The sequence below is a fragment of the Leptonotus elevatus genome, chromosome 16 (assembly GCF_054856555.1).
Source record: "Leptonotus elevatus isolate MCC_2025b chromosome 16, RoL_Lele_1.0, whole genome shotgun sequence".
In the NCBI taxonomy this organism is placed as follows: domain Eukaryota; kingdom Metazoa; phylum Chordata; class Actinopteri; order Syngnathiformes; family Syngnathidae; genus Leptonotus; species Leptonotus elevatus.
Genome location: NC_141254.1, coordinates 12,819,666 through 12,846,547, shown reverse-complemented (window position 1 = coordinate 12,846,547; position 26,882 = coordinate 12,819,666). Strand labels below are relative to the sequence as shown.

The 26,882-nt window shown below is 38.4% G+C and overlaps 5 protein-coding genes across 7 annotated transcripts; 1 reads left to right on the top strand and 4 right to left on the bottom strand.

Annotated features, from left to right (window-relative positions):
• Positions 1-1,131: 1,131 nt before the first annotated feature.
• LOC147160828 (glucosaminyl-phosphatidylinositol-acyltransferase PIGW-like) lies at positions 1,132-5,373 on the bottom strand. Its single transcript, XM_086099009.1, has 2 exons — positions 5,300-5,373; positions 1,132-2,598 (listed from the first exon to the last, which is right to left on the bottom strand). The coding sequence occupies exons 1-2, from the start codon at positions 5,354-5,356 to the stop codon at positions 1,132-1,134; spliced, it is 1,524 nt and encodes a 507-aa protein (XP_085955135.1). The 5' UTR covers positions 5,357-5,373.
• A 589-nt stretch (positions 5,374-5,962) lies between these two features.
• Positions 5,963-7,876, bottom strand: LOC147160827 (glucosaminyl-phosphatidylinositol-acyltransferase PIGW-like). The gene is made up of 2 exons (XM_086098664.1): positions 7,739-7,876; positions 5,963-7,428 (listed from the first exon to the last, which is right to left on the bottom strand). Exons 1-2 carry the CDS (start codon positions 7,739-7,741, stop codon positions 5,968-5,970), a joined length of 1,464 nt encoding a protein of 487 aa, XP_085954790.1. The 5' UTR covers positions 7,742-7,876; the 3' UTR covers positions 5,963-5,967.
• Positions 7,877-8,556: 680 nt separating this feature from the next.
• LOC147160826 (glucosaminyl-phosphatidylinositol-acyltransferase PIGW-like) lies at positions 8,557-10,223 on the bottom strand. Its single transcript, XM_086098665.1, has 2 exons — positions 10,215-10,223; positions 8,557-10,017 (listed from the first exon to the last, which is right to left on the bottom strand). Exon 2 carries the CDS (start codon positions 10,012-10,014, stop codon positions 8,557-8,559), a length of 1,458 nt encoding a protein of 485 aa, XP_085954791.1. The 5' UTR covers positions 10,015-10,017; positions 10,215-10,223.
• Positions 9,819-25,082, top strand: myo19 (myosin XIX). 3 transcript variants are annotated; one of them, XM_086098662.1, is made up of 25 exons: positions 9,819-9,837; positions 11,580-11,693; positions 12,295-12,445; positions 12,765-12,913; positions 14,011-14,124; positions 14,393-14,525; positions 14,618-14,687; positions 14,768-14,870; positions 15,181-15,277; positions 15,350-15,426; positions 15,503-15,593; positions 16,255-16,420; positions 16,577-16,650; positions 16,772-16,893; positions 17,424-17,537; positions 17,617-17,793; positions 19,335-19,472; positions 19,556-19,663; positions 19,735-19,805; positions 19,883-19,962; positions 20,422-20,555; positions 21,701-21,830; positions 22,858-22,943; positions 23,009-23,335; positions 23,426-25,082. In XM_086098662.1, exons 2-25 carry the CDS (start codon positions 11,640-11,642, stop codon positions 23,537-23,539), a joined length of 2,880 nt encoding a protein of 959 aa, XP_085954788.1. In that variant the 5' UTR covers positions 9,819-9,837; positions 11,580-11,639; the 3' UTR covers positions 23,540-25,082. The 3 variants fall into 3 exon arrangements, with proteins under 3 accessions (XP_085954788.1, XP_085954787.1, XP_085954789.1); XM_086098661.1 differs by lacking the exon at positions 9,819-9,837 and having other exon boundaries at positions 11,445-11,693; XM_086098663.1 differs by lacking the exons at positions 9,819-9,837; positions 12,295-12,445 and having other exon boundaries at positions 11,445-11,693.
• znhit3 (zinc finger, HIT-type containing 3) lies at positions 24,570-26,449 on the bottom strand. The gene is made up of 5 exons (XM_086098666.1): positions 26,281-26,449; positions 25,613-25,644; positions 25,474-25,533; positions 25,235-25,336; positions 24,570-25,006 (listed from the first exon to the last, which is right to left on the bottom strand). Exons 1-5 carry the CDS (start codon positions 26,346-26,348, stop codon positions 24,804-24,806), a joined length of 465 nt encoding a protein of 154 aa, XP_085954792.1. The 5' UTR covers positions 26,349-26,449; the 3' UTR covers positions 24,570-24,803.
• Positions 26,450-26,882: the final 433 nt, after the last annotated feature.

The following is a 26,882-nucleotide window of genomic DNA, read 5'->3' as shown; positions in this document are numbered from 1 at the left end:
ATCATCACTGTTGCTGTCATAACCCCAAAATGTTAAAGACGGACAAAGAGTTTGCCATAACTTCAATCTCCATTGACACGTGACGCGACATTTAGGTGTATATTTGGAAAACGCAACCGCAGTGTTTTTCCACACATATCTTTCATATTTGTGAAGTACGTGTGTCCTTTGGTGTGTATTGATGTGATCCTTCCAGGGCTATGTCATTTATTTGACGTTGACAGTTGCTGTGGCCTTCCAGAGCGATGTCATAGTTTACGTTGACACTTGGTGTGGGCATTTGGATAAATGCACGTGTTTGTAATATATCGTAGTACATTGGTAACGACTTGTTCAATTCATTTAGGCAACTGAAGCAAAAGAAACGGCAGACTCTCAAATGTACAGGCACTTAAAAAAACGTTTTGTTTTTTAAACGAAAAATAAAACTGATTTTACCGTTTGATACAATATCTGAAGTGATTTGATAATTTGGCACAACAACAAGAAAATAACTTACTACTACCAAGAGTGTCCACAAAACAATTTGTCAGTATTGAAAAGATATTTGCAAACAAATTTGTGGCTGCCTGAATATGAATTCCACGACGATGGTACAAAGTGACAGCCTGATATTGTTTTGGAAACGAGTACAATCAAATCAATGAAGCGAATACATGATATAAAAAGAAGAGACAGCGCAACACTCCAGACGCAGAAAAGTAGATTAGCTAAGCGGCGAGACACTGGCGCCACTAAAGTCTGACACATCTACAAAGCCAGAGTTCCTATCAGGAGGTTAAAACTGATTTGAGCCCATCTCTGACACGGGATCTTGGCTGCATAATGTAACATCCTACTTGTACTCATGCCATATAGATTGCAACATAACCTGTTATGGAGAATATGCCCTCCTTGTTAGCATGCAGGAAGTCCTTCTCTCTATCATTGTTGTGCAGGGTGAAAGTGCAGGATGAAAATCTTGCTAGCTACGCCGTGCTAGGCAGGTAATAATGACTAATAAATAATGATAGCGAACAACAGCATTATTGTTGGTTATAATACTTCACAATACGTCCACTACCTAAGGCATTTTCCAAAAGTATATTTTACATTAGCACAACTTAGGCATCGATCAGTAAAACTATTTCTTTACCAGAATTTTATTGTAATTCCACAGAGATGCAAAACATATATAACAGTGCTGTTTGTGAACATGTAAGACAGCAGGACACACAGAGAAAATAAATCACTGCAATTAAGTGTGTTGACAAAGGCGTTGGTCAGCCCTGTCAAGACATTTGCAAGCAGGAAATATAACAACTGATTCCTGCTGATGGCTTGAACAAGGCACAATCCTTCCATTTCATCTCTCTTTTTGTGAGAGCCTGAATATGAATTCCACGATGATGGTACAAATTGACAGCCTGATCTTATTTTGGCAAACAGTACAATCAAATCAACTAAGCCAATACATGATACAAAAAGGAGTGATTGAGCAACACACCACAAACAGAAAGATACATTAGCTAAGCGACGAGACACTGGCTCCACTAAAGTCTGACAGATGCATAAAGCAGCAAACATAGTGAGAGTTCCCATTAGGAGGTTAAAAACTGCTTTGAGCCAATCTCTGACATGAAATCTTGGCTGCATGACGTAACATCCTACTTGGACTCCCGCCATATAGATGGCAACATAACTTGCTATGGAGAATATGCCCTCCTTGTTAGCATGCAGGAAGTCCTTCTCTCTGTCATTGTTGTGCAGGATGAAAGCCTTGAGTCCTGTTGTCTCCAGAGCAAACTGATAAACACAACTTAGAATAAGGGCCAAGATCCACGAGTGTTTTGCGGGTACAACAACCAAAATGATGGATGTCAGAACCCTGACGAAGGCCAACGTGAAGAAAAAATTCCAGTGGACGCCATATTCAGTCACATGTTCTTGGTAGTCGCTCGTTTTGACAAAGACAAGTCGTGCTGCACCGAGAGCAACCAGGGGCCACACGGACAGGAGCCGTTTGCCGATATGTTTCATCTTGGATCCGTAAACATTCTTGCCAAGTGCTTCTGGACACACCAGACCATTTGCAAAGACAAATGCTCCGACACCAAAATCCATAACGCCCGTTCCAAACGTTTCTGTTTTAGCAAAACGCCTGGGAAAGACTCTAAAATCGACAGCCAGAATACTGATAGCTGTTTGCACATTCACCATCACTCTAAAGATGGTCACAAAAGGAACCTGCTTGAAATGAACCGTCCTGTTCAAGAATGTGCTGAGAGAGGTTTGCCGGTGGCGGTTACTACGGTAGATGTGACACAGCACACATAACAAAACTAGGGCAAAGCTCAAGACCACCTGGAGAAGGTGGTCACTCAGGGCGGTGCATGACAGGACGAGGGGAAGTACCAGCACTGAGAAATCGAGAAGCTGGTGAGAAATCCATGAGAATGGCAGAGGTAAATTCCCCTTAGCTTGATGGTAGAGGATCAGAACGAGAGCTCGGCTGAAAATGCACAGCGGCGTGAGAAGTGAGCCCACAACCACCTCCTGTAAACTGGTCCCATTGAGATTGCTTACAAATGCTTCTTTCAGTTCCTTCTGAGACATTTCCTGAAAAAAAAAAAAACATGATTGAATTTTTTTTTAAATTGATTTAAAAAATATATTGTGAAATATAAGTGGAGAGCTAATACACTTCTTAAAAAAAATGCACTAGTCAAGTTACACAAAACTACTTTCTGTGGCTTGCTTTTACTCATTGTGTAAATACGCATACTGTAGTATGATTTATTTATTTTAATATTGTGGGAAGTACGCTTGGAAATGTCAAAAGATGATCATGTCCAATAGTACGCAGACAATAACTGTGCGAACAAGAACTTTATTCAGCATGGAAGTTTTAGGACATCGTACACCAAAATGAAGACCTTTTAGGAAACTGTGTTCTAATTACTGTTGTAACACTTGCAGACTAGCGGGCTTATTGAATTGTAGCTCATGGTGGTGACTGATATTTTTAAAATCACTTGTTTTCATTTGTTTCTACGTCAGTCAATCCAAATGTCTTCACCTACATTTCATGGTGTGCATTGTTGAAACGTCAGTGCTAAGTAAATAGTAATTAATCCATCCATTGAAATTTTGGTCCCTTAATTTTAGTGAGGTCAGTACACCATCATAGCCACAAATGCAAACGTTAAAATTTAAAGACTCCAAATATGAAACAGACATTAAAAATGAAGGTATTATATTATAGATATACAGGGACAGTACCGCTTCCGACAATGCTACCAAATTTGGTTCATTGTGGCCCTGACTAAAAACGTAACGACTTGACTTAAAGACTTGACACTGTCTTACGCAAGTTATTCAATGTAGGCATAGCTTCTGCTAGGAGTTTCATACTTTTTTACACATACCTCAGTAATGATGGAATTGTGAGGCTTTTACTTTTCATTTCTTTAACCTATTTTTTTGTGTTTTTGTTCAGTTAACTACAGCACGCAGTGTATGGCTTGCTGCTATATTCAGACTACCACGCAACCTTTCAAAACAGCTTTAACCTAAATATCTAAAAGATGTTGCCTAAAGTTTTACTATATTCTGATTGATTGATTGATTGAGTCTACTGTCTGTTAAGAATTGACCAATGTTGGCGCCTACAATACAGCTAAGGGTAGACAACTAGACACAGATACCAATGTCCGGCTAACATCCGGGCTATGTGGCGGCCATGTTGGCAGGAGCGACCTTCCCAGTAAAGGCAATGCATTGACATTGAAAACAAGTCGAAACTTGCTCATTCCTCAACCTATTTTAATGAAGTTACATTTTTTTGTCAATGCAAAAACTTGCTATAAATCATGACATTTGAAAATAAATGCATTTTTTTTTTTTTTACTTGTGAAAGGTTATTCCCAGTTCCCTTATACTTGTACAGTGTTGTGCACAAGCATATGCAGCACAAGTGCTGGTAGCGTTGATCTTTTTCATTTTATTAGGACAGGTGTTCATGGGAGAAGAGAATTGATTTCTACAACCTGACAGACAATGCATATATGCCAAATTGCCCCCCCCCCTCCCCACCACCCACACACAGTAACAGCACATTTCCGCCCTTGCGAAACGCTCAAGATCATAACGGAAAGAATGACGATTTTTTTTTTTTTTGATATGATAGACTTTGGCATGATACTTTCCTTTTGGAAATTTTTAATTTGTTGGTCCAGGAGAAGATACAGTACATATATCACAAAATCAGAACGGGGGTGGGGGGCATCAATTGATCAGACATACAGTATGTAGACATTTTATAGCCACTCTATGGGTAAATATAAAGTATAAATGTCCTTAAAATGACAAATGCTGTAATTTTTAACAAATGAAATAGACGTATGTATTCTGTCATGTTCCATTTAGGTCGAAACAAATTCTGAAATAGAAATGATCTCAAATTGACATAGGAAGGTAAATAAACTATGTTAACATGATTGAATAATTAATGTTTGTTACAATAATGCATGATTTTTTCTCATTTTTTAGCTAATGGGAGATTGTTTTTGTATTTACTGGATAATTCATATAGATATGTTTTGATTTTTTTTAAACAGAAGAAGAGCATATTCAGGGTTTTGTGCGTACATGGCCTTTCAAAGCCCGAATATTTCCAATATTCGGGTTTTAAAAGGGTTATTCATGTAAACATACATCGTGACAAAGGTGTCGATAGCCACCCCTGGCCACTACATCTCTGCCCTGATGTTCCGCAAAATTTCAACGTTGTTTCAGTATTTTTTTTAAGGCGCAAATGCTGTAGAATCAGATACAGATCAGATTAAAATCAGATCAGATTTTCAGTGACTGTTAGAAAAATAAAGTTCAATGTAGTTTCAATAACGGTTTCCTGTCTGTGTGGGCTACTTAAAAAAATTAAAAAAAAAAAAAAAAACTCGAGCCCACTCGTGTCCTTTTATACCTTTATTCATTTGCTTATACTTTTCAACCCAGCTGCCCCCCCCCCCCCCCTAATTATTCTTGTTATATGTTTAAATAATTTCCCTCGCTATATAATGTGATGTTACGAGATACGTGATATAACGCGTGTTCAGAGTGGAGATCTACGTTCTCTGTTCTAAATTTCGGAATGAATGTGGTTTAAGACGCGTGTGTTTGCTACATGTACAAGACACCGTTATTTAAAACTATGAGAAAATCTCTTTTGAACAAGCCTCTTATGAGCCACTCTCAGTGTGGAAAAACGTTCACTTTTGATCACAAGTATAGTATAAATCATAATTCATCCAGTACTTACCACAGGTCGGTGTGCAACGCGACTGCCCCAAAATTTTTTTTTACAGCTGCTTGACATCACAAGCAAAGCCTGACTTCTCGTTCACCTCTGTATGTCGCATTCACTGATACTCGGATTTTTGAGTACTACGTTTTGTTTAAACTTTTCATATATATATTTTTAATAATACATACATTTTTAATATACATCATTTACGGGTAGCGTTTGCAGCGTGGTGACGTCATTGTGACAAGCGAAGACTTTAATTGACGGCTATTTTTATGTGTATTTATCTTTATATACCTGTTACCTGTGTCCTTACCTGACTGCCGACCAGTCAAAGGCGTACCCCGCCAGGGTACCACCTGTCAAAATTGAACCGAAACAGGCACCTGCTCACCTCTGACCACAATTAGGACATGCAGTACTGTTTGGGTATACATATAACTGGTAATTTAAATATCACATATTAAAAGTTTAAATATTTACAATTACTTAAACTAACTTAGCATTTACCAAAGTGCTGTACATATATAGGTGCTACACCGTGCTAGGCAGGTAATAATGACTAATAAATAATGGTAGCTAACACAATACTTCAACTACATAAGGCATAAACCACTGCTACATTTTCCAAAAGTATATTTTACATTAGCACAACTTAGACATCGATCAGTAAAACTATTTCTTTACCAGAATTTTATTGTAATTCCACAGAGATGCAAAACATATATAACAGCGCTGTTTGTGAACATGTAAGACAGCAGGACACACACAGAAAATAAATCACTGCAATTAAGTGTGTTGACAAAGGCGTTGGTCAGCCCTGTCAAGACATTTGAAAGCAGGAAATATAACAACTGATTCCTGCTGATGGCTTGAACAAGGCACAATCCTTCCATTTCATCTCTCTTTTTGTGAGAGCCTGAATATGAATTCCACGATGATGGTACAAATTGACAGCCTGATCTTATTTTGGCAAACAGTACAATCAAATCAACTAAGCCAATACATGATACAAAAAGGAGTGATTGAGCAACACACCACAAACAGAAAGATACATTAGCTAAGCGACGAGACACTGGCTCCACTAAAGTCTGACAGATGCATAAAGCAGCAAACATAGTGAGAGTTCCCATTAGGAGGTTAAAAACTGCTTTGAGCCAATCTCTGACATGAAATCTTGGCTGCATGACGTAACATCCTACTTGGACTCCCGCCATATAGATGGCAACATAACTTGCTATGGAGAATATGCCCTCCTTGTTAGCATGCAGGAAGTCCTTCTCTCTGTCATTGTTGTGCAGGATGAAAGCCTTGAGTCCTGTTGTCTCCAGAGCAAACTGATAAACACAACTTAGAATAAGGGCCAAGATCCACGAGTGTTTTGCGGGTACAACAACCAAAATGATGGATGTCAGAACCCTGACGAAGGCCAACGTGAAGAAAAAATTCCAGTGGACGCCATATTCAGTCACATGTTCTTGGTAGTCGCTCATTTTGACAAAGAAAAGTCGTGTTGCACCGAGAACAACCAGGGGCCACACGGACAAGAGCTGTTTGCCGATATGTTTCACCTTGGATCTGTAAATATTTTTGCCACGTGCTTCTGGACACACTAGACCATTTGCAAAGACAAATGCTCCGACACCAAAATCCATAACGCCCGTTCCAAACGTTTCTGTTTTAGCATAACGCCTGGGAAAGACTCTAAAATCGACAGCCAGAATACTGATAGCTGTTTGCACATTCACCATCACTCTAAAGATGGTCACAAAAGGAACCTGCTTGAAATGAACCGTCCTGTTGAGGAACACGCTGAGTGAGGTTTGCCGGTTACCACGACAGATGCGACAAAGCAAACAAAACAAAACAAAGACAAAGCTCAAGACCACCTGGAGAAGATGGTCACTCAGGACAGTACATGACAGGACGAGCGGAAGAACCAGCACAGAGAAATCGAGAAGCAGGTGAGAAATCCTTGGAAATGGCAGAGGGAGACGCCCCCTGACTTGATGGTAGATTATCAGGATGAGCGCTCGCTTGAGGATGCATAGCGGCGTGATCAATGAGCCCATGACCACTTCCTGTAGACTGGTCCCATTGAGATTACTAACAAATGCTTCTTTCAGATCCTTCTGAGACATGGCCTGCAAACAACGAAAAAATAATTGACAACATGAAAAAAAAAAACTGGTTCGGTTTACTTGTTTTAATAAATCTTTTAACGTTTTTCCTGTTCTATTGTCAATAATTTTGCTTAAATTCAGTAAAATATTCTGCATTTGATTGATGTTGTTCCTCGTTTTAAGACCAGTTTTATAGTGTTAGTTTTATAGTAGTACATGGGAGCTTTGTGTACCCAGCCCTGTGTACACTTTCGGTTTTAGGAACCTATCGCATCTACTTTGCGTCGTATTTTATCATCATCGTCATTACTATTTCCAGTACTGTACTTACCATGAATTTTGTCCAACGACAGGCTCACACAAAAAATTGTCGTATGTCAGGACAAGTTGATTGGGTCTGGATCCAAGTAGCAAGAATGTTTGCAACGTAGGATCTGATTTCTCAAACACACGGAAGTAGCGCTGCAGCAGAAATTCAACGGAAGCTCTACTTGGACAAACTATGTGAATAATTCGAGTTGCAACCTCACGTTGGACCAAACAGAGGCGTTGGGGAAATTAATCTAATAAATTGTGAATGCCGCAATAACTAGCAAAACGGCTTGATGACGTGACTGTTTGAACCCAAACTTGCTTATTGTTAACTCACCAATAAACAAACAAACACAAACAAAAAAACAAAACAAAAATATAAAGAAAGAAATAATAAAACAACTAGCTAATGATAACAACTGGGAAGCTAAACAAATACAGCAAATAACTCAACATAAGAATAACAATAAGTGCAATAATTATTGTGAGCACAGAGTAATGGTAGCTTCATGAGAATGATAATGTTATTACAAAGAGATTTGATCTTGTGAAAATTTAAATAGAACAGTCTGACAATGATAAACTATAACAGTATATTGCAGTCGGCGTTGTGCAGTATATTTATTTGAAGAAGACAATCGGTCATGTATAAAGTTGATTAAACTGTTTGCATAGCATCTTCATTCCATAAAAGTTAGCCGCTATGGCCGGAAGACCCATAGACATCTACCACCACAGTGGTGAAAGTGCTATTTTAATTAAAGCCATTTCTACAAAAGTAAATTTTAATCCTACAATTTACTTGTGTCCGAAAAAACTGCATGGACCATAATTTCTTTACCAAAATTTTATTCTGATCCCACAGAGGTGCAAAACATATACAACAGTGCAGTTTGCAAACATGTAAGACAGCAAGGCACACACAGAAAATACATCACTGCAATGAAGGGTGTTGATTAAGGCATTGGTCAATCCTGTCAAGACATTTGAGAGCAGGAAATAGAACAACTGATTTTTGTTGATAGCGTGAACAAGACACAATTCTTCCATCTCATCGTTCTTTTTCTGGGAGCCTGAATATGAATTCCACGAGAATGGTACGAAGTGACAGCCTGGTGTTATTTTGGAAAAAAGTACAATCAAATCAACTAAACCATAACATGATACAAACAGGAGAGATTGAGCAACACCCCAGAGGCAGAAAGGTAAATTAGCTAAGCGGCGAGACACTGGCTCCACTAACATCTGACATGTGCTCAAAGCAGCAAATAGTGCAAGAGTTCCCATGAAAAGATTAAAAATAGCTTTGAGCCAATCTTTGACATAGGATCTTGGCTGCATCACATAACATCCAACCTGGACTCCTGCCATGCAGATGGCAAGATAACCAGCGATCGATAAAATGCCTTCCTTATTAGCATGCAGGAAGTCCTTCTCTCTGTCATTGTTGTGGATGATAAAAGCCTTTAGATCTGTTGTCTCCAGAGCAAACTGATAAAGACAACTTATGACAAGAGCCAAGATCCACGAGTGTTTTGCTGGTACAGAGACCAAAAGCATGGATGCCAGAACTCTGACGAGGGCCAACGTGAAGAAAAAATTCCAGTGGACACCATATTCAGTCACATGTTCTTGGTAGTCGCTCGTTTTGACAAAGACAAGTCGTGCTGCACCGAGAGCAACCAGGGGCCACACGGACAGGAGCCGTTTGCCGATATGTTTCATCTTGGATCCGTAAACATTCTTGCCACGTGCTTCTGGACACACGAGTCCATTTCCGAAGACGAACCCTGCAACACAAAAGTCCATTGCACCTGTTCCAAAAGTTTCTGTTTTAGCATAGCGCCTTGGGAAGACTCTAAAGTCTACAGCCAGAATACTGATAGCTGTTTGCACATTCAACATCACTCTAAAGAAGGTCACAAAGGGAACCTGTTTGAACTGAACAGTCTTGTTGAGGAATGTGCTGAGAGAGGCCTGATGGTTACTCTGGTGTATATGACAAAGCACACATAACAAAACAAAGGCAAAACTCAAAACCACCTGGAGAAGATGTTCACTCAGGACGGTGCATGACAGGATGAGGGGAAGGACCAGCATGAAGAAATCGAGAAGCAGGTGAGAAATCCGTGGAAATGGCAGAGGGAGACTCCCATTAACTTGATGGTACAAGATCAGAATGAGTGCTCGGTTGAGGAGGCAGAGTGGAGTGAGAAATGAGCCAAGGACCACTTCTTGCAAACCAGTCCCATTGAGGTTACTGATAAATGCTTCTTTCCGCTCCTTCTGAGACATGGCCTGAGAACATTAAAACATCAATTGACAACATGACAAAAATAAAAAAGCAAGACCTCACAGCAAGTCTTCATATTAGTATATATGTTTACATTTATTTACAGTCCAAGCAATCTTTCTCTTTAGGCGCTCAGCCAGGTTACATTATTGGGAAAATTAAGTCTGCGGTGGTAGATAACATAATTATTTACGGTACTTACCAAAATGTTGCCAGAATGCAGGCTCAAAAAATGTTGTATCATAGCAGGACAGGTTGGTTCGCAGATCTGAATCCAACCAGGATGTCTGTGGTAAAAAAAACAAAAAAACACATACGGAACTAGAAATGTGCATGCAAATGTCAACCGCCACCTTGGGGAAAATGTCAATGGTACTCTGATATATTTTGATTATTTCTATAGTGTTGTCGTAATAATTGTCAAGGGCACAATTGCATTAAACACATTGCATGTTGCATTAACACATGTATGATTTTGTGTGCAGGGCCAAGTGGGCCCAAAGTGGGTTCGAACGGACAAGTGTAAGTATGGCCTGGTATCTATTTAGCTGTGTAAAGACATTCTTTCAATAGCCCAAAGTATGTAAAAACATTTGTTACAGTAAATATTAAAGAAAACTTCCAGGCCATAAATAATACAACATGAAACTGCACACTGCAACAAATTGAACTTTAAAAAGAAAACCAAGGACTTTAAGCATATCGCCATAGCAAGAAATGAAGCCACCTGTGGCCATCTTGTGTGCATCTTAGCTTGAATACACTTATTTTGCCGCACATTTTTTTCTGTTTCTATGGTGAAAATGCCACTGAGTGTGTTATACGGTTGTACCAATAATCAGTAGGCGAATGCAGTCAGTGTGAAATGTTTTGAAATAAAAGTAAAAAGATCATATTTTGTCTATAATTGTGATTACCTCATAATTTTTTATTAACAAGTAATACCTTTAAAATAAAATGTTGCCACTGGCTGTCGACTGAATGCGACATCACCTGTGCTGCTGGCATATTTCCTCAGCACAGGTGATGCGATTAAGTGTTCATGAAAAAAATAATGAAGTTATCACATTAATTATTGACAAAATATCAACTTCTTTGTCTGTGTGTGCCCTGGATTGGCTAACAACCAGTTCAGGGCGTAACACCCTTGAGTCAAGTATCCCTTTAATAGGTGGAAGACCATTTACATGCACATTTCCTTGGTAAGAATGCGAGTACAAATTATATCTCTAAGTGTTATTCAAAGATTCCTCTGCATCATGTAGTCAGAACCATCAACAATGAAATAAAAGCAATGATCCTTTCAGCGAAAACCCAACAGAATTTGCCAGTAACGTTGGCAACGTAAGATGGCAGCCCTCTGGTTTCATTAATTTCCTCTTTGGCCACATCCGCTTTTGACGGATGTGACATCATATTGAAGAGGGCGGGAATAAACGTGTGCACCTCAGGAGCTTGGGAGACAGTTGGGCTGGGAGTCACACTGCCAGAGACCGTACGGGAGTTGCCCTTGAAGAATTTGCCAGAATGGCAAAAGTTAGGATTCGTTGTAAAGTGGATTTGACAGTGTTTTGACAGCGTTGGCGTATGTTCAAGTCAACTCCCCGACTGAGCGAACGCTAAACCCATGAGTTCTGTGAGCGGCCAAATTAGTCCGGGACACAGCAATGGAGGAGGAGAGGTAAGTTTTGTAGGAAAATTGCTAGATTGAGTTTGTATCAAAAACATTTCATATCGTTCACTGACACTGTCAATACATTATAAGCGTTATTCCTTCAAACTAGGCTCGGAGTCTGAAGAAGCAGTTGATCCAAAACAGTAGCAGAAAAATAAATTTGCTTAGTTTATCTGAGATAAAGGGACACAATTATTCGTTTACAATATTATGAAGACTGTGAAGTGAGACGTGCATGTCAGTGCTTGTAAGTGTTGTAAAAAAACCCCCCAAAAAACTGGTGTACATGTCAATTGTAGCTTGACCTATTCCAATAATAATATTACGAGGTTATGATATAGCATTTAAGCAGCAATGTAGTTTGACAACTGAACACTTTTACATGTTCAGCACACGTGATATTTTTGACAGTCCCCGGTCAATCTGAAGTGAAAGGGATTGACTAGATTAAACAGGACACATTCACTTATGCAGGTAAAACCCTGACCTGTTAGCATCTGCTCAAACAAGTCCCTTCACAGGACTATAAAATGGGAACTACATAATTTACACTATCATTACATTAATCATCAAACTCTTTGACTTTGTCCTGGTTCACTCTATGTAGGTGCAAGGATCCGTACAGAAGGTTTCTTCAAAGGATCGATGCCTTAATGATTCACTCAAGGATGAAATTCTTGACTTCCTTATTGATGGTGAAGCCCGGCTACACACTTATGACGATCTTACAAAAGTCAACCCTGTGACGCCAACAACTGGTAACAACAATAGCTACAGTATATTTTCTTTGAAGCATGTATTGTCAGTGAACCCATTTTTATATTGCAGGGAATGAGTTCAAAACACAACAAGGAAAATCCAATAGGCCTATATATAGAAGGAGCATATAGAAAAAAACTGGAAAACTTCAAAATGGAAGCATGAACTGAAATTTAGCTGGGGTTCACAATCAATATTGTGCTTTTTCTTTTGTTCTTTGTTGAGCAGCACTACTGCTGCTGGTAGGGAAAAGCGCTCTGTTGTGTTTTGCAGCACAGTTCCTTGTGCCTAATGAGATCTAATATTTCTGTTTCACAGTGCTGAAATGCCTGCAGGCCAGGTACAACGTGAAAGTATTTTACACCCATGCTGGCTGCACCTTGGTGGCTCTTAACCCCTTCCAACCTGTTCCTGACCTTTACTCCCTGGATGTGATGAAAGAGTATCACAGTGCTCCACAGCTCAAGGTATTTACATGCACACGAGATGATTTCCAGTCACGTGGAAGGCAGAGGAGTGGTGTTCGTATGCTTGTGAATAGGGACCTTAAAGTTTGACGTTCTGTTGCATATTTTGAGTGAACCAACTGGTAAGCGCCTCATAGGATGGATTCACACTGCAAGTCCAATAAGTCAGGTCTTTCATAAATGTAAGAAAATACTTTTAAATTCATGTGAACAGTACAGTTCAAGAAAACGGTAAAATACAAAAAAAAATGGGCCTTTAAAATTCTATTTTTTCAAGAATTTATGGGGGAAAAATAGATATTTAAATAATTGATTCATGGTTTTATGAATCGATATTGGGCTCAAAGGAAAATCAATTCGATATCGATTACTGTAATTTCCGGACTATAAGGCGCACATGACTATAAGCCGCGCTAGCTAAATTTGGTGAATACTCGAGTTTGTTACACTTTTTAGCCGCACCCGACTGTAAGCCGCAGGTGTTTTAATATTACCGCTACTTTCATTTCCATAATGAGGGCACAAATTGTCACGCTCTTGTTCTGTCTCTTCTACTGTATTTGGGCTCACTTGGTTTGTTTTGCTCTGCCTGATGCTCTTGCGCTTCCTTTATATTGCGCCCCCTTGTGATCTGATGGATAAGCCGCACCTTTGTATTAGCCGCAGGGTCGAATGTAAGTGAAAAAAGTAGCGGCTTATAGTCCAGAAATTACTGTATTCTATTAATTTTTTTAACCCAGCCCTACTACTTTCCTTCTAGCCAGGGCTTAGTGGCAAATTTTGACACATTAAGGCACTACACAAAGAGCACAAAAAAGTGAATGGGTACGTTTTTCAGGATATATCTGAGGATAGATTCCACAGAAACCCCCCGCAAATAAGTGAATTCCTAAACGGTGTAGTTCAAGTAGCAAACAAAGCTTACCACAAACACATACTCATTTCATACAACCTTTACATTGATTAAATTTGACATAGTTATCAAGATGGATTCATGATAAAGCAAGCACATTGTAATTCTGACCAAGGCACAGTCTTATGTTTCTTTCATTGTGTCCCTGAAAACCATATCAACAGATATTTATGTCTTTGTACAGGAGCCTAAGCCACATATCTTTATTGTGGCAGAGGAAGCCTACAGGAATGTTCAGGGCCAGTTGGGGCCAGTGGACCAGTCCTTGGTGGTCAGCGGGGAAAGCGGTGCGGGAAAGGTAGACCTTTTGTGATGAGCGCCATTGTGACTGAAGAAGAGATTCAATCTCTTTTCAGATGAATTTGTGGTATTAGCATGTTCTCCCAGTGCTACGTTAGGTTAATTGAGGATGCTGAATTTCTTGGTGTAATTAAGATTGTCAAGTGTCTGTAATGAATGTCTGCTATGGGCTCTAGCTTAACAAAGCACTGTGCATTTATAAGCGGTAAAAAATGGACGAATGGTAATTTTTTTTATCAAACTGAGTCTATTCTGTTTCTTCACAGACATGGACTTCTCGTTGCCTAATGAAATACTATGCCACAATGGCCGCCACCTCCTCAGTGCTGGAGAGTCAGGACACCGTGGAGAGGATAGAGAGGAGAGTGCTGGACTCCAACCCCATTATGGAAGCTTTTGGTACGACGGTGGTCTTCTAAAAAAATAAAATAAAATAAAAAATAATCACAGCCGTCTTATGGGCACGTGTAAACCTTCTGCCTTCCATGCAGGCAATGCCTGCACACTTCGCAACAACAACAGCAGTCGTTTCGGAAAGTACATTCAGCTCCAACTCGACAGGTAATTACAGCTGCTTGAGAAGAACATTCGATAGATTGTGGCAGTTTAGCATGTCAATGTTTATCTGTTTTTATATGTAGGTGTCAGCTTTTAGTAGGAGCATCTGTGCAGACATATTTGCTGGAGAAGACCAGAGTTGCCTACCAACCAGCTAATGAAAGGAACTTTCACATCTTTTACCAGGTGATGGCATACATGAAATTTAAGAATCATCCCTCATAAAACGAATGGACAACTCAATTTGAGGGTTTTTAAACTCGCGCCCCGCTGTTGGGTTGTGTACATTTCCAGAAATAGACAACCCAAGATTTATGGTTGGTTATTAAATTTAACACTTGATGGGTCGGTAGACACTCCAGATACCCAACTATTTATATACAAGCATTTTCCATTTGTCACTTTTAAAATACATCTAAAATTGTATTTCCAAATTTAAGTTCAATATAGCCTGTCCTTAACTCATTACATTCACTTTGGGCATTCTGTTTTTCAGATGATGAAAGCAGCTACAAACCAGCAGAGAAAGGAGTGGAATATGCCACGAAGCCACCACTTTGCGTGGCTGCCAGAAGTCGAAAAAACAATTGAGGGTCGGTCTTCTGTTTATGTTTATTTAGTTTACATTTTGCCAGCCCGAGTGACCGCTGTGTAATGTCTTGCAGAGGACTGTTTTCAAGAGACAGTTGATGCGATGGTCCACCTGCGTATAAATACAGAGAGGCAGAGAGAGATATTCAGGGTAAGCCTAATATTTGTTTTGTTCAGAATATTTGCTTTGTTCTGAATATATATTTTTTATGACATCTATATTGTAGATACTAGCAGGCATTCTTCATCTGGGGAATGTGAATTTCTCAATTTCAGCAGATGAATCACAGCCGTGTGACATAAAAGAACAGTCCAAAGGTATTTCATGAAACATGCTATAACAAGGAGGTTTACCAAACGTCACGTTTATTTGTTAACTTGTTAATGTTACAATCAAATAGTATGATATGCATATTCAAAGTTAACATAGACTCCACCAGCTCAACTATGCCCTAGTAGGGTTTTAGCTTGAAGCTAATTATATTACATGAACAAACTTATTTTTAACTCATTCACTGCCATTGACGCCTATAGACGTCAAAAATTCATTTTAACTATTCATAGTAGTTTTATTTTTTTTATTTTTTTTACACTTTTGTTAACAAGAGTATGAAAACCCAAAAAGAAATATTGTACATTTAGAACAGATGTAAAATTTGTGATTAATCGTGAGTCATGCGATTAATTACAATTAAACATTTTAATCGCCTGACGCCCCTAATTTTTAATAATCTTTTGGTTGAAAAAAAAAAAAGATTATTGAAAAATGTCTAGGTTTTCATACTCTTGTTAACAAAAGTGGAAAACGCGTTAAACTAAGAGAAATAGTTCAAATTAATTTTTGACGTTTATAGGCGTCAATGGCAGTGAATGAGTTAATAATGAGTCTTAACTTCACTTTTTTTAATTGAACTACTGAAATAAACGAACATTTCTGCGATGTTCCAATTGTTTTGAGACGCACCCCCATGTGTTTCAGACTGCCTGCAGACGGCTGCTGTACTGCTGCAAATCCCTGCTGAGCAGCTTCAGACATGTCTAAGCGTGAGGACATTAAAAGCAGGGAGGCAGAGTGTACACAAGCCCTGTTCCCAGGTCGAATGCTGCGTGCGGAGAGACTGCCTTGCCAAAGTCATTTATGCCCAGTAAGACTTGATCATCGAATAATACAGACAAAACCCATGATGCTGTTTTTCCTCTGATGCCAGGACGTTTTGTCATCAAGTGCTCAAATGTTAAACCATGATATATTTGTGTTAACAGTAAACACTAGTGAGGATGTTGCTTGTCTTTCCGCACAGATTATTTGAATGGCTGGTGACGTTTATCAACAACAGTATTTGTGCTGACAAAGCCACTTGGTGTAACTTCATAGGTACATTTAACGCAGTCACATTATTGACTAAGAAGTGATTAACAACACTTTATTCATTTTGCTCATTTAAGTTTTTAATGTTCGCATTGTTACTGCATCTCTCTTTTTGTTTCTTATTCAGGTGTGCTAGATGTGTATGGCTTTGAATGTTTCCAGAATAACAATTTGGAGCAGCTTTGTATCAACTATGCCAATGAAAAACTCCAGCAGCACTTTGTTGCTCATTATCTACGAGCTCAGCAGGTACCGATTTATTGATTTGCTGTACTTTTATTTTTCTTATGGCATTGAGATCAGGCCCCAGATATCAGTGCACTTTCGCTCTCTCTTTCTTTTTTTCATAAAACATGTTAGAACATTTTCTTATTTTGATATATATATATTGTTTAATTCAGAATGCATGCAACCTAACCACTCTGTCATAAACCTGAGCTGGGTCAGTGTTGGAGATTGTGTGGCAACATGTCTGCTGGTCATTTTCACATTTTTTCATGGAATGTCCCGCTATTTCCTCCTACTGGTCGGATGTTGTAACAGCAATTAGATCGATAATCCACTTGACGTGCCAATTGAGATGAAAAAAACAGGACAGATATTTACTACAAATACTTCTAGCTAACCTCTGTGCTGCTCAATCAACACTACTTTTACTAAAATAGTATTAATTTTTTTATTTACACAGTCCAACCTGGGCATTGTTTTAGGATTAAAATGTTTTACATGCAAGTATTATATTTTGCCATTTTGTTTTGCACATGTAAATTTTTTTCAAGGAGGAATATGTGTCAGAGGGATTGCAGTGGTCCTTTGTCAAATACCAAGATAACCAGAGGTGTTTGGATCTCCTCGAAGGAAGCCCGATAAGTGTGTTTTCGCTTCTTGATGAGGTAATTTTCTTTGGTGCCTTCCATAATGTTATTCTTCCAAGCAGTAATGTGCCATTCTTTTATCTGCTGTGTGCTTTAGGAAAGCCGGCTTAACCGAGCCTCTGATGCCAAGGTGCTCAGTATTCGTCTGGAGAAGGAGCTTGCTGACAACGGCAGCATCGGCTGGGATAAGTTCAGCAAGGTGCCACACTTCACTGTGGCCCATTATGCTGGCAAAGTCAACTACAAGATAGAAGGCATGGTGGAGAAAAACAAGGTGACTAAATAGACAGATCTATTCAACTTCTAGAGTGAGATTCTTCAACAGAAATTGTATTTTGCTTAGAACTAGCCTAATACAGTATTAGTGTGGCATTTACTTAAAAATATGGCTATCTTCGTATAGTATGAGTGAACAGAGATGCGACGTGTGCGATCAGCTATACTATTTGTGCAGATCTTTATTGCATAATTCCTCTTGGTTCCATTTTGGATAGTTGAATGCTTCCAACTTTTTGGGAATCGGTTGGGGAAGGATGAAGCAGGGTTTAAAAATGTGTAAAAAAAAGTGTTTAAATTAGGTAAATATTGGTGCAGTAATGGTTAGCAGGTCTTTTCACACTGCACTTAGGTAGTGCCCCATCAACGGACTCATTCATAGTGTATGTATGTGCTGTGAGGGTACAATGATAAAATGGCGTGTTGCTTTGCGACAAGCAAGGTGGGTTTTTGCTGCGGCAGCACAATGCCTCGAGTGAAGAACTGTTCAAGGGCGCTGTCGCGATGACGTCAGGCGAGGCATCCAATACGATGGAAATTGACGGAGTGATCTCAGAGTGCTAAAGCTCATAACTGACTGAGCATTGATGGCTTGCAAGGATGTGTGCGCATTGCAAATGTCAACACATAATCATCAAATTAATCTACAACTAGTTTCGTTATTCATTGTTTATCTTAAAATTGTCCAAATTACCCAGCCTCTCAACAGTAAATATTATTTCATATCTGCTGTCCTCCGTAAATGCAGATTGATTATCTTTTGTATTTAGTCAGATTAAGACATTTGCGAGCATTCACTTTTACTTTGTAAAACAATAATCAGTATTTATTCTCCCATTTTCTGTCATGTAACAGACCAAATCAGTAACTGAATTATAATAAGTAAGTTACATCTATTAATTACAAAAAAATAAATAATTCATTATTTTGAACCGTAGTATAACTATAGTCATCTCTAATTGACGTGGTTGAACCTGAACCACGCAATAATCAGTCCCAAGAAGTTACTCTCAGTTTCAGAGGTTGGTGATTACATCACTCCCTCTTGTGTGATATTTCTTAATTATTGCTTTAGTTTGTTTAATCATTAAATAATCAACAATATCCAATTTATAAATAGTAGTACAATTATTATTTTTTGCAATAACCTAATGTGAAATAAAGTTTTATCTGATTAATCAATGGTCTTGATAGAAAATTTTATTCTAAAAAATATATTTGATAGTGACAGCACTAAAGAAAACAAAGTGCAGTGTGAAAAGGTCTTTACAGTTTTGAGATAGGAATCTCTGTTCCAGCCTTCCTGTGGGGAGTTTCAAAGTTGTTGTTTTTTTTCTGGTTACTCTCTCCTACCAAAAACCTGCCCGTTAGGTTAATTTCAGCATCTAAATTGCCCATAACTATGATTGTGTTTTGTGCGGCCAGTAGTCAGCTGGGACAGGCTCCAGCAGCTCACCCATGACCTTAATGAGGCCAAGCATGATATAAAATGGATGGATGGATGATGTGCTTCTCAATTTGATCTCATTTATGTCTCAGGATCCAGTAGCACCTGAGATCATCAGCCTGCTGCAGATGTCAGATAATCCTCTGCTTCGGCAAATCTTCACCGAAAAGGAAGCTGAGACCTCCTCAAGCAAAGGCCTCAGTAAAGTCACTGTAGTTTCAAAGTTCAAAGTAGGAGCAATTCGCTGATTTAAGATGACTTTTGTTGGTGTCAAACGAAAATAGTATTGACACCTGTGTTCATGTGGTTGCAGAACTCCCTGGAGAGCTTAATGAGCATCCTGCACACAACAACTCCTCACTACACTCGCTGCATTAAGCCCAATTCTGAGTGCAAGCCGTTCATCTTTAAAAAGGAGGAGGTGAATCTGCACATGGAACAATTGTGCAAATGTAAAGAAAATATGTAAATATTGCTGCTATCTGCTGACAGGTGATCATGCAGTTGGAGGCTTGTGGGATTGTCGAGACAATACATATAAGCGCTGCCGGCTTTCCTATAAGGTAACAGTTTCTCTTATCGCTGTGATTCCTGTTCTTTATCGATGAATGTGTTTGTTAATTTGCCATTTGATGCACAGAATTCCATTCAAGTCTTTTACACAACGCTATGGATGCATACTAAAACACTCAAACTTCAAGTCAGAAGCTCAAAATCTTGGTAAGTCCAACTTGTTGCTAGATCATTCAACGGACAATAGATAATTTGGCATGTTTACTATGGGCCAACGGTGATTTTATTTCCTCTTTTTAGGTCTTCTGGTTTATTCTCATTTCCCCTCACTAGCACTCTTAGTCAATTTGACCCTCAGTTCTCTTGGGACGTTTCACTTGTATAAAACAGGATTGTCTAACAAAAAACGCAAGTGCTTTTGAACTTTCCAGGTAAATGCATTGCGTTGTCAGAGCTTGCTTTGCTTATTGTAATTGTGCTTGAATTTCTATTCATTTTAACCCACTGTTCGCCTTTTGTGTTGAACAACTGCAGTCTGAATTTGCACTTGCATGTTTGCAGGCATGATTTAAAATCCATGTTGTAACACTTCTCAATGTTCAACATCCTTAGTTATCGCTTGTTCTCAACTGTGATTAACTCCAAATTGTCTTATTGTGTAAAAAGTGAAAGCTGGCCGTGATAACGACGTGGAGCGGCTACTTAGCCTGGTGATCCATCACCCAGATCATAATATCAGAAGGGAACCCAAATCCTCGGCTCATTGTGGGCTGACCAAAGTTTTTCTCACCCAGTCAATGGTTAGTAATTGTAAAATAATTCACTCTCTCTACATGAAAACTTCCTATAAATGCCTAGTTCAGGGGTCAGAAACCTTTATGGTCAAAAGAGCCATTTTAGGCCAATTGAATAACAAAAAAATCTAGATCCGCAAAACAAACAAAAAGAGCTAATTAGAGCTGTACCATAACACAATAATATGCAGCATCCAATACTTTGAGATTCATTTTCTGTTACCTTTTGTCTTGTGTTTTGGGAGATTAAACTTTTTTTTTTTATTATATTATAATATATATATATATATATATATATATATATATATATATATATATATATATATATATACTTTTGTTTTTCATTCATTTTTAGACTTTTCTGCCTTTCTTTCAAATTACTGGCAATTTTATGGACATACACTGTAGTATAGGAATTTTATGACTCTTTTCTTTCTTTTTGGACATTTTTATGGCTATTTTTTTTACTGTTTCTGCTTTTTTCACTATCAATTTTCTGACAATTTTGTGGACACTTTATGGTAATTTTGGGGATTTCTTCTTTTGTTTTTGGGCGTTTTATGGTTACTTTTTGAACATTTTCTTTCCTGCCTTTTCTTAAATCAATTATCTGACTTTTTGGGCTATTTTGTGGTAATTTTAGGGATTTTCTTCTTTTATTTTAAGAGGTTTTATTTTCCATCTTTTTAAAATCAATTGTCTAACTTTTTTTGTGCAATTCTAAAGACATGGTCATTTTCTGCCTTTTTGTTTTTGGTTATTTTTTGAACGTTTTCTTTTCTTCCTTTTTTAAAATTAAATTCACTCATTTTTAGAGGCAATTTCATGGACATTTTATGGTAATTTTCTGCTTTTCCTCTTCTTTAAAAAAAAACCCTAACATTTTATGGTCACTTTTTGAACATATTTAAGTAATTTTTTAAACGTTTTCATCTACCTTTTTTTTCTCTTTTTCTGACAATTTAAAAATTTAGACTGACATTTTTTGAATATTAAATTCATTAAAAAAATATATAAATTAATTCATTCTAAGAATATTTTGTCTAAAAATAAATATGTGAGCCACATGTGGCTCCAGAGCTGCAGGTTGCAGACCCCTGGCCTAGTTTGTGATTGGATGGTATTCGATCCATTCTGTGTTTGGTCAACAGTTAGACTTCCTGGAAGATCAGAGGAAGAAGATCCTCTCCAAGTGTGCTTTCTGCATTCAGTGCTGCTGGATGCGCTACCAAAGCCGCAAACGTCATGAGCGACGGCATTCTGCTACTCTAATCCAAGCAGGTAAACTTATAATGACTCTGCGAGGCAAAGCTGCATGTGGTCTACTGGCTCGCTCTCTCTGTCTGGCCCCTTTTGACCTGACTGTCTGGCAAAACAGGAACCAGCAGGAAGCATCTTATCGAGCTGATTAGCTCGTCAGAAGCAGCGAATGTCCGACACAACATTGGCCCAATTAGCACGTGGCCAACTTAACATCAACTTGTGGAGATCTGCTTGCAGTTCCTTATAAATAAGGATGTTCGATGCCATTTTTTTTTCAGATCAATACCAGTATTTAAATCTTGAGTAGTCATCGATACCACTAGTAGTTTTGATTAGGGGTGTCAAAATAAATTGAATAATAATGCATATATTTGTGGAGACTGGGGCCAAGTTGTATTTTACAATTTTAAAAATGTGCAGAATTTCCCAAGTTACCTCATGTTAAAGATTAGGTAGTTCTTAATACGAAGAGAAAATGCACTGAGCTGTCACCAATGTCTTACAAAGGCAATTATGCCATCTAATGGCAGAAAAATGACCAACACAAATCAATACACACTCTATTATTTATTTATTTTTTTTAATTATTTTTTTTACAGTACAGTACATCTTTAATTTAAACTCAAATTTATGAATTATTATGAAATTACTGTATCAATGACTAAAAGATGCAGCCATACTTCTATTAGCTTCCTTCCACTTTTATGTTGAGTATCAAAACAAAATTTTGAAAATATTTTATTGTACATTTAGAACAGATATAAAATATGCCATTAATCGTGAGTTGACTATTAAAGTCATGCGATTAATCACGATTACAAATTTTAATCGCCTAACACCCCTACTTTTGATACATAAAATGTCCTCCAAAAAGCAATGACAGATAATTTTAAAGAAAGACCTACGGTATATATCCCAATATAGCATTTTTGAAAGTTATGGTCTTGTATGAACTGTTCCGTGGCAGGGAAAAAAGTTTTGGGACCACTGAATTAGAAGTTTCAGAAACTCAAGTATTTCAGCTGATTTTGTATTCTTCTTGCAGCGGTCCGTTCTTGGCTCGTCAGGAGGCGGGTCCAGAGATGGGACAGAGCTGCAGCACTTATTCAGACATCCTGGAGGAAGTGGAGGGTAAGATTTAGGGGAGCTGGGCCTCACGTGAGCTGGAAAAGTGATTGTTGCGTTAATCACATCAGGCACTGTTGAAGTCATTGGCTGAGGCAGAGCTGGACGACGTAGAAAACCTCATCATGCAGGATGACGTGCCCGAATTAAACGCCATCATCAGGGAACGGGGCTCGGTGCAGCTGTCCAGCATCGAGGAGCCCGTCACGGTGCGAGGTTGGCCTATGGGGCTGGCGTTGCCCTCACCTCCATCCATCACGGTATCCATGAGGGCAACGGGCTTTCACAAGATGATGTCCGTGGTGGCCGCTCTCAAACTGCCATCCAAGAGAGGAGAGTACAAGGTGGAGACCAACCAAAACATGCAGGGGATTGCCTCCATTCGGGCTCAACCCAAGGTGAGGACGCATCTCTAGAATTTCTTCAGTGAGGTTTTTTTTATATTTTTTTTATTGTTCTTATAAAGGCCCTTTTCAACCACATTTCAGGGATCTGTCAAACTGCACTGCCAACGATCGCCCCTTCTTTATGCAAACAGACAACCAGAGATGAGGAATTATGTGACCGGTTTCAATGAAATCTTGCTGGAGAAGACGCTCTAGTTTTTGGAACAGTACAGCCTACTTCCATGATGAACAAGCTACTTTTGTAGAAAAAATGTCTTATGACACAGGAAAATGTTCTTAACACTTTTTTTGTCACATTTTCTTTAAGCATAAAATGGCTATTGAATGCAGTAATCAGGTTTTAGTCAGTTGTAAAAGGGTTCGAATATTGTTGATATGCTATTGGGGGAGGGCTTTTAGGTGAAATTTCAGGGTGGGCTTAAACGTATTCTAACCGTAACAGGTGAACTTAAAATGTGACTTTCTCTGAACTTTGGAATGAACATTTGTTGAAGTGTTCAGTGTTTCCGTACTTTTCGCACGACAGGTGTTTTTAATCCGTGAATCGCCTGATGTTTCTTGGTTAAATTTGAATCTGTTTCTAAATAGGCCACAATATCGTGCTGTTCACATTACATCACAAGACCGACACGACACGTATGCATATCTATTAATTTATCCTCAAACACCTGTTGTGAATTTCCTTTAAGTGAGAGAACAGCAAGTTGTCCAAAAAGTGCTGAAATACTGAACAGTTGGACATGTGCATTTTAAAGGGTCAGTAAAGGTCAAAGCACAATCAACCAAACGTCTTGTGAGTAGTCTGTGCTGTGCAATTGGATAGGTAGACCAGTGACTGGTGTACCCCACCTCTTGCCTGAAATCAGCTCACGTGGGACCCAAATGAGGACAAGCAATATCACTGCTGCTTTCTATTGAGTGTTAGCCACAAAGTGTTGTAACTTAGATGAGTGGAAATCAACAAAAAGTACTTGTATCTTCAATGGGCTGTTGATTTTATTACCGTAGTCATTTGCAATGATTTACTGTATAATGAAAAAGACTGACGTACACAAAATGTCAACACTTGTATGCTTCAGAACCAAAGTGCAATGCATTTCTTGCACATTTAATGCAGATATTGCACATTCAAACACCAAACAATTCACATGTGAATCAGGGAGAAAGAATCATAAATTCAGACTGCTACTTTAAAATATGCACACCACAGTAGAACATTTGGAGCTTGTTTCATCTGTTTATTGTGAATTGTTACTTAAATATGTTGTTACTAATGCATGCTTTATAGAAAATAATGTGAATATGTGTTGTACATACAACAGCGACAAAGCTTTTGTCAATGAGAGAAAATTATTTGTAAAAATAAATGACGTGTTTGTATATAAAAAAAAATATATTCAACATGAATGCCTCAATCCGGCATCCTACACAAACAAACTATTCTCGAAATAAATCAAGTTTACCAGTCCATGACCTCACTGAGCTGCTGTGGGTGGGCTTCTTCGTCAACAATCTTCAAACATTGGTCAGAAAACTCCACAAATAAGGGCTCCTGCATAGCTGCTTTCATTACTTCTTCCTTGCTGTCTGCACGGTCAATGGTCCTTAACAGCTCTCTTAGATGGGGATTACAAAGAAGGTTCTTCAGCTCTTTTGATTGACCTGTGGAATGATACATTTTAGATCATTAATTACTTATATGTATTTAAAAATAAAAGACCGGTACACAAATGCGAAATTCATGTACAGTGATTTTTTATTTAAAAATTTTTTTTTAAACGAGATACATTTCCAATCAACCTGCAATAGGTGAAAAACTATGATTGAGACAGCATATAATCATAATCCCTTAGTTATTTTTTTTTACCCATATTCACTATTGAAGAATACCTAACAACTGAAGATTCTCTAAAGGTACTAGATCAGCGATGTCCTCGTTGGACAGAAGATCCTCCACACTCCACGCGTCTGCAAAGTGAGTGTCCGTCTTCTCTGTAAAATAGTGCACCACATATTTTCTATTATTAGTGAGCAGGAGTAATGCTGATGGTATCATTGCTCTGCCTTTTAGTAACATGTATTTCAATCATTTATATTAATCTCATATTTAGAGAGTTAATAGATCATACCAGTACTGACAGCATCCTTTGTTCCATTGGGTATAACTTGCTGAACAGGAAGGCACAAATCTGATGGCACATAGACAGTAGAAAATTACTTAATGAATTCAATATACTACAGTTGTAGATTAGAACCAATGTAATTTACCTTTATGCCTCTTGTAACAGGAAAGGGAACAACTGAAAGGGAAAACACATTTATGTACTAATTTTATAACACAGGTACATAGACTATTGTGTATGTTAATTCAACGTGTACAATACACAGAAACACTTGCAAATTATTATATTTGTATTTGTTAATTTCCTCCAAATCCTTATTTGTTTTTAATTATTTCAATTGAGCTATTATTGAACAGTCATTGCTTTATTTTGGTGACTTCCTGTGTTCTCGTCAGTTTTTATTTGGAAAGGATTTGGGATGTGCTGTGGTCGCTCCCATCTCGCTTGCAGTTGTTTTCTTGCCTACATGTGATAGTCGTGGAATCATCACGCAACTTGTTGCCCAATTTGCTGTATTTTGTTTTCTCATACTTGCAGAAATAAATCCCAACTCTGGATCAACATCTGTGTCCTGCTCATTTTGTGGACCGGGACACACCGCAGAAACAAACAGGACAATAGTTTGCGTACGGAAGTCGAATTTACTAGCATGGACTGCCGACATACGTGACTGGAAACATTTTCCAGTTAATGTTAATTTGATTCCTGAAGAGAGTGCTATCTTAATTTACACTTGTAAACGCGACCCTAGCACGCGTGGAAGAACACACGTGTTCAGCAAACTAGTAGGAAAAAACGGCTCAAGTTACTTACTATCTTATTTCGCAGGTTGGACATCTGTATTTGGGCGTTTGTTCGCTGCACACTTTGCATAGCTGCATCTTGACACGATGTGAGGAGTTCGTAAAGTAAATAAAAGACGGTACACCTAGTGGACAGCTATGAAATGAACGGAAGATGCACGGGAATGACCCGGAAACACTACACCAGTTCCAACTTTGGGCCAACCTTCAAGATAAAATCCGAAGTTCACGGCTCACGGATGTCTTTTAAAATCACGGATTTGTGCTTTCTGTTGCGGCTTTTTGTGCGTTCCAACTCTCAAATATGAAGTTTGCAGGTGATCGTGTTTTATGTGGCGTTTATTCCCATAATGTGCTGTTCAAAAAGAAATGGCGACGTTCATAAAACATTGTGAAGGAATATTTAGGCCACACTTCCTCGTGTATGGAATTACCTTAGCAGTACTAGTCTATAGTACTTTGTCCTTCACGTGTAAAAACAATTCAGTGCTTTAGTTTAAATGACTAGGGCCCACTCACTGTCTTGTGTTTATTTTTCATTACTGTGCCCTATTTGCGCTTTACAACTACAGTATACAACTGCACATGTAATTAACGTTCTAACATTTATTT

Coding starts and splice junctions, on each gene's coding strand:
- myo19 (XM_086098662.1), top strand. CDS start 11,640: ATGAGTTCTGTGAGCGGCCAAATTAGTCCGGGACACAGCAATGGAGGA. Junction 15,427..15,502: donor GGCAGAGAGAGATATTCAGG/GTAAGCCTAATA, acceptor TCTATATTGTAG/ATACTAGCAGGCATTCTTCA. Junction 16,421..16,576: donor GCCAAAGTCATTTATGCCCA/GTAAGACTTGAT, acceptor CTTTCCGCACAG/ATTATTTGAATGGCTGGTGA.
- LOC147160828 (XM_086099009.1), bottom strand. CDS start 5,356: ATGTCAAGCAGCTGTAAAAAAAAATTTTGGGGCAGTCGCGTTGCACAC. Junction 2,599..5,299: donor GCGTTGCACACCGACCTGTG/GTAAGTACTGGA, acceptor TTTTTTTTTCAG/GAAATGTCTCAGAAGGAACT.
- znhit3 (XM_086098666.1), bottom strand. CDS start 26,348: ATGCAGCTATGCAAAGTGTGCAGCGAACAAACGCCCAAATACAGATGT. Junction 25,645..26,280: donor CCAACCTGCGAAATAAGATA/GTAAGTAACTTG, acceptor TTTCCCTTTCAG/TTGTTCCCTTTCCTGTTACA. Junction 25,534..25,612: donor CTGTTACAAGAGGCATAAAG/GTAAATTACATT, acceptor ATGTGCCATCAG/ATTTGTGCCTTCCTGTTCAG.
- LOC147160826 (XM_086098665.1), bottom strand. CDS start 10,014: ATGTCTCAGAAGGAGCGGAAAGAAGCATTTATCAGTAACCTCAATGGG.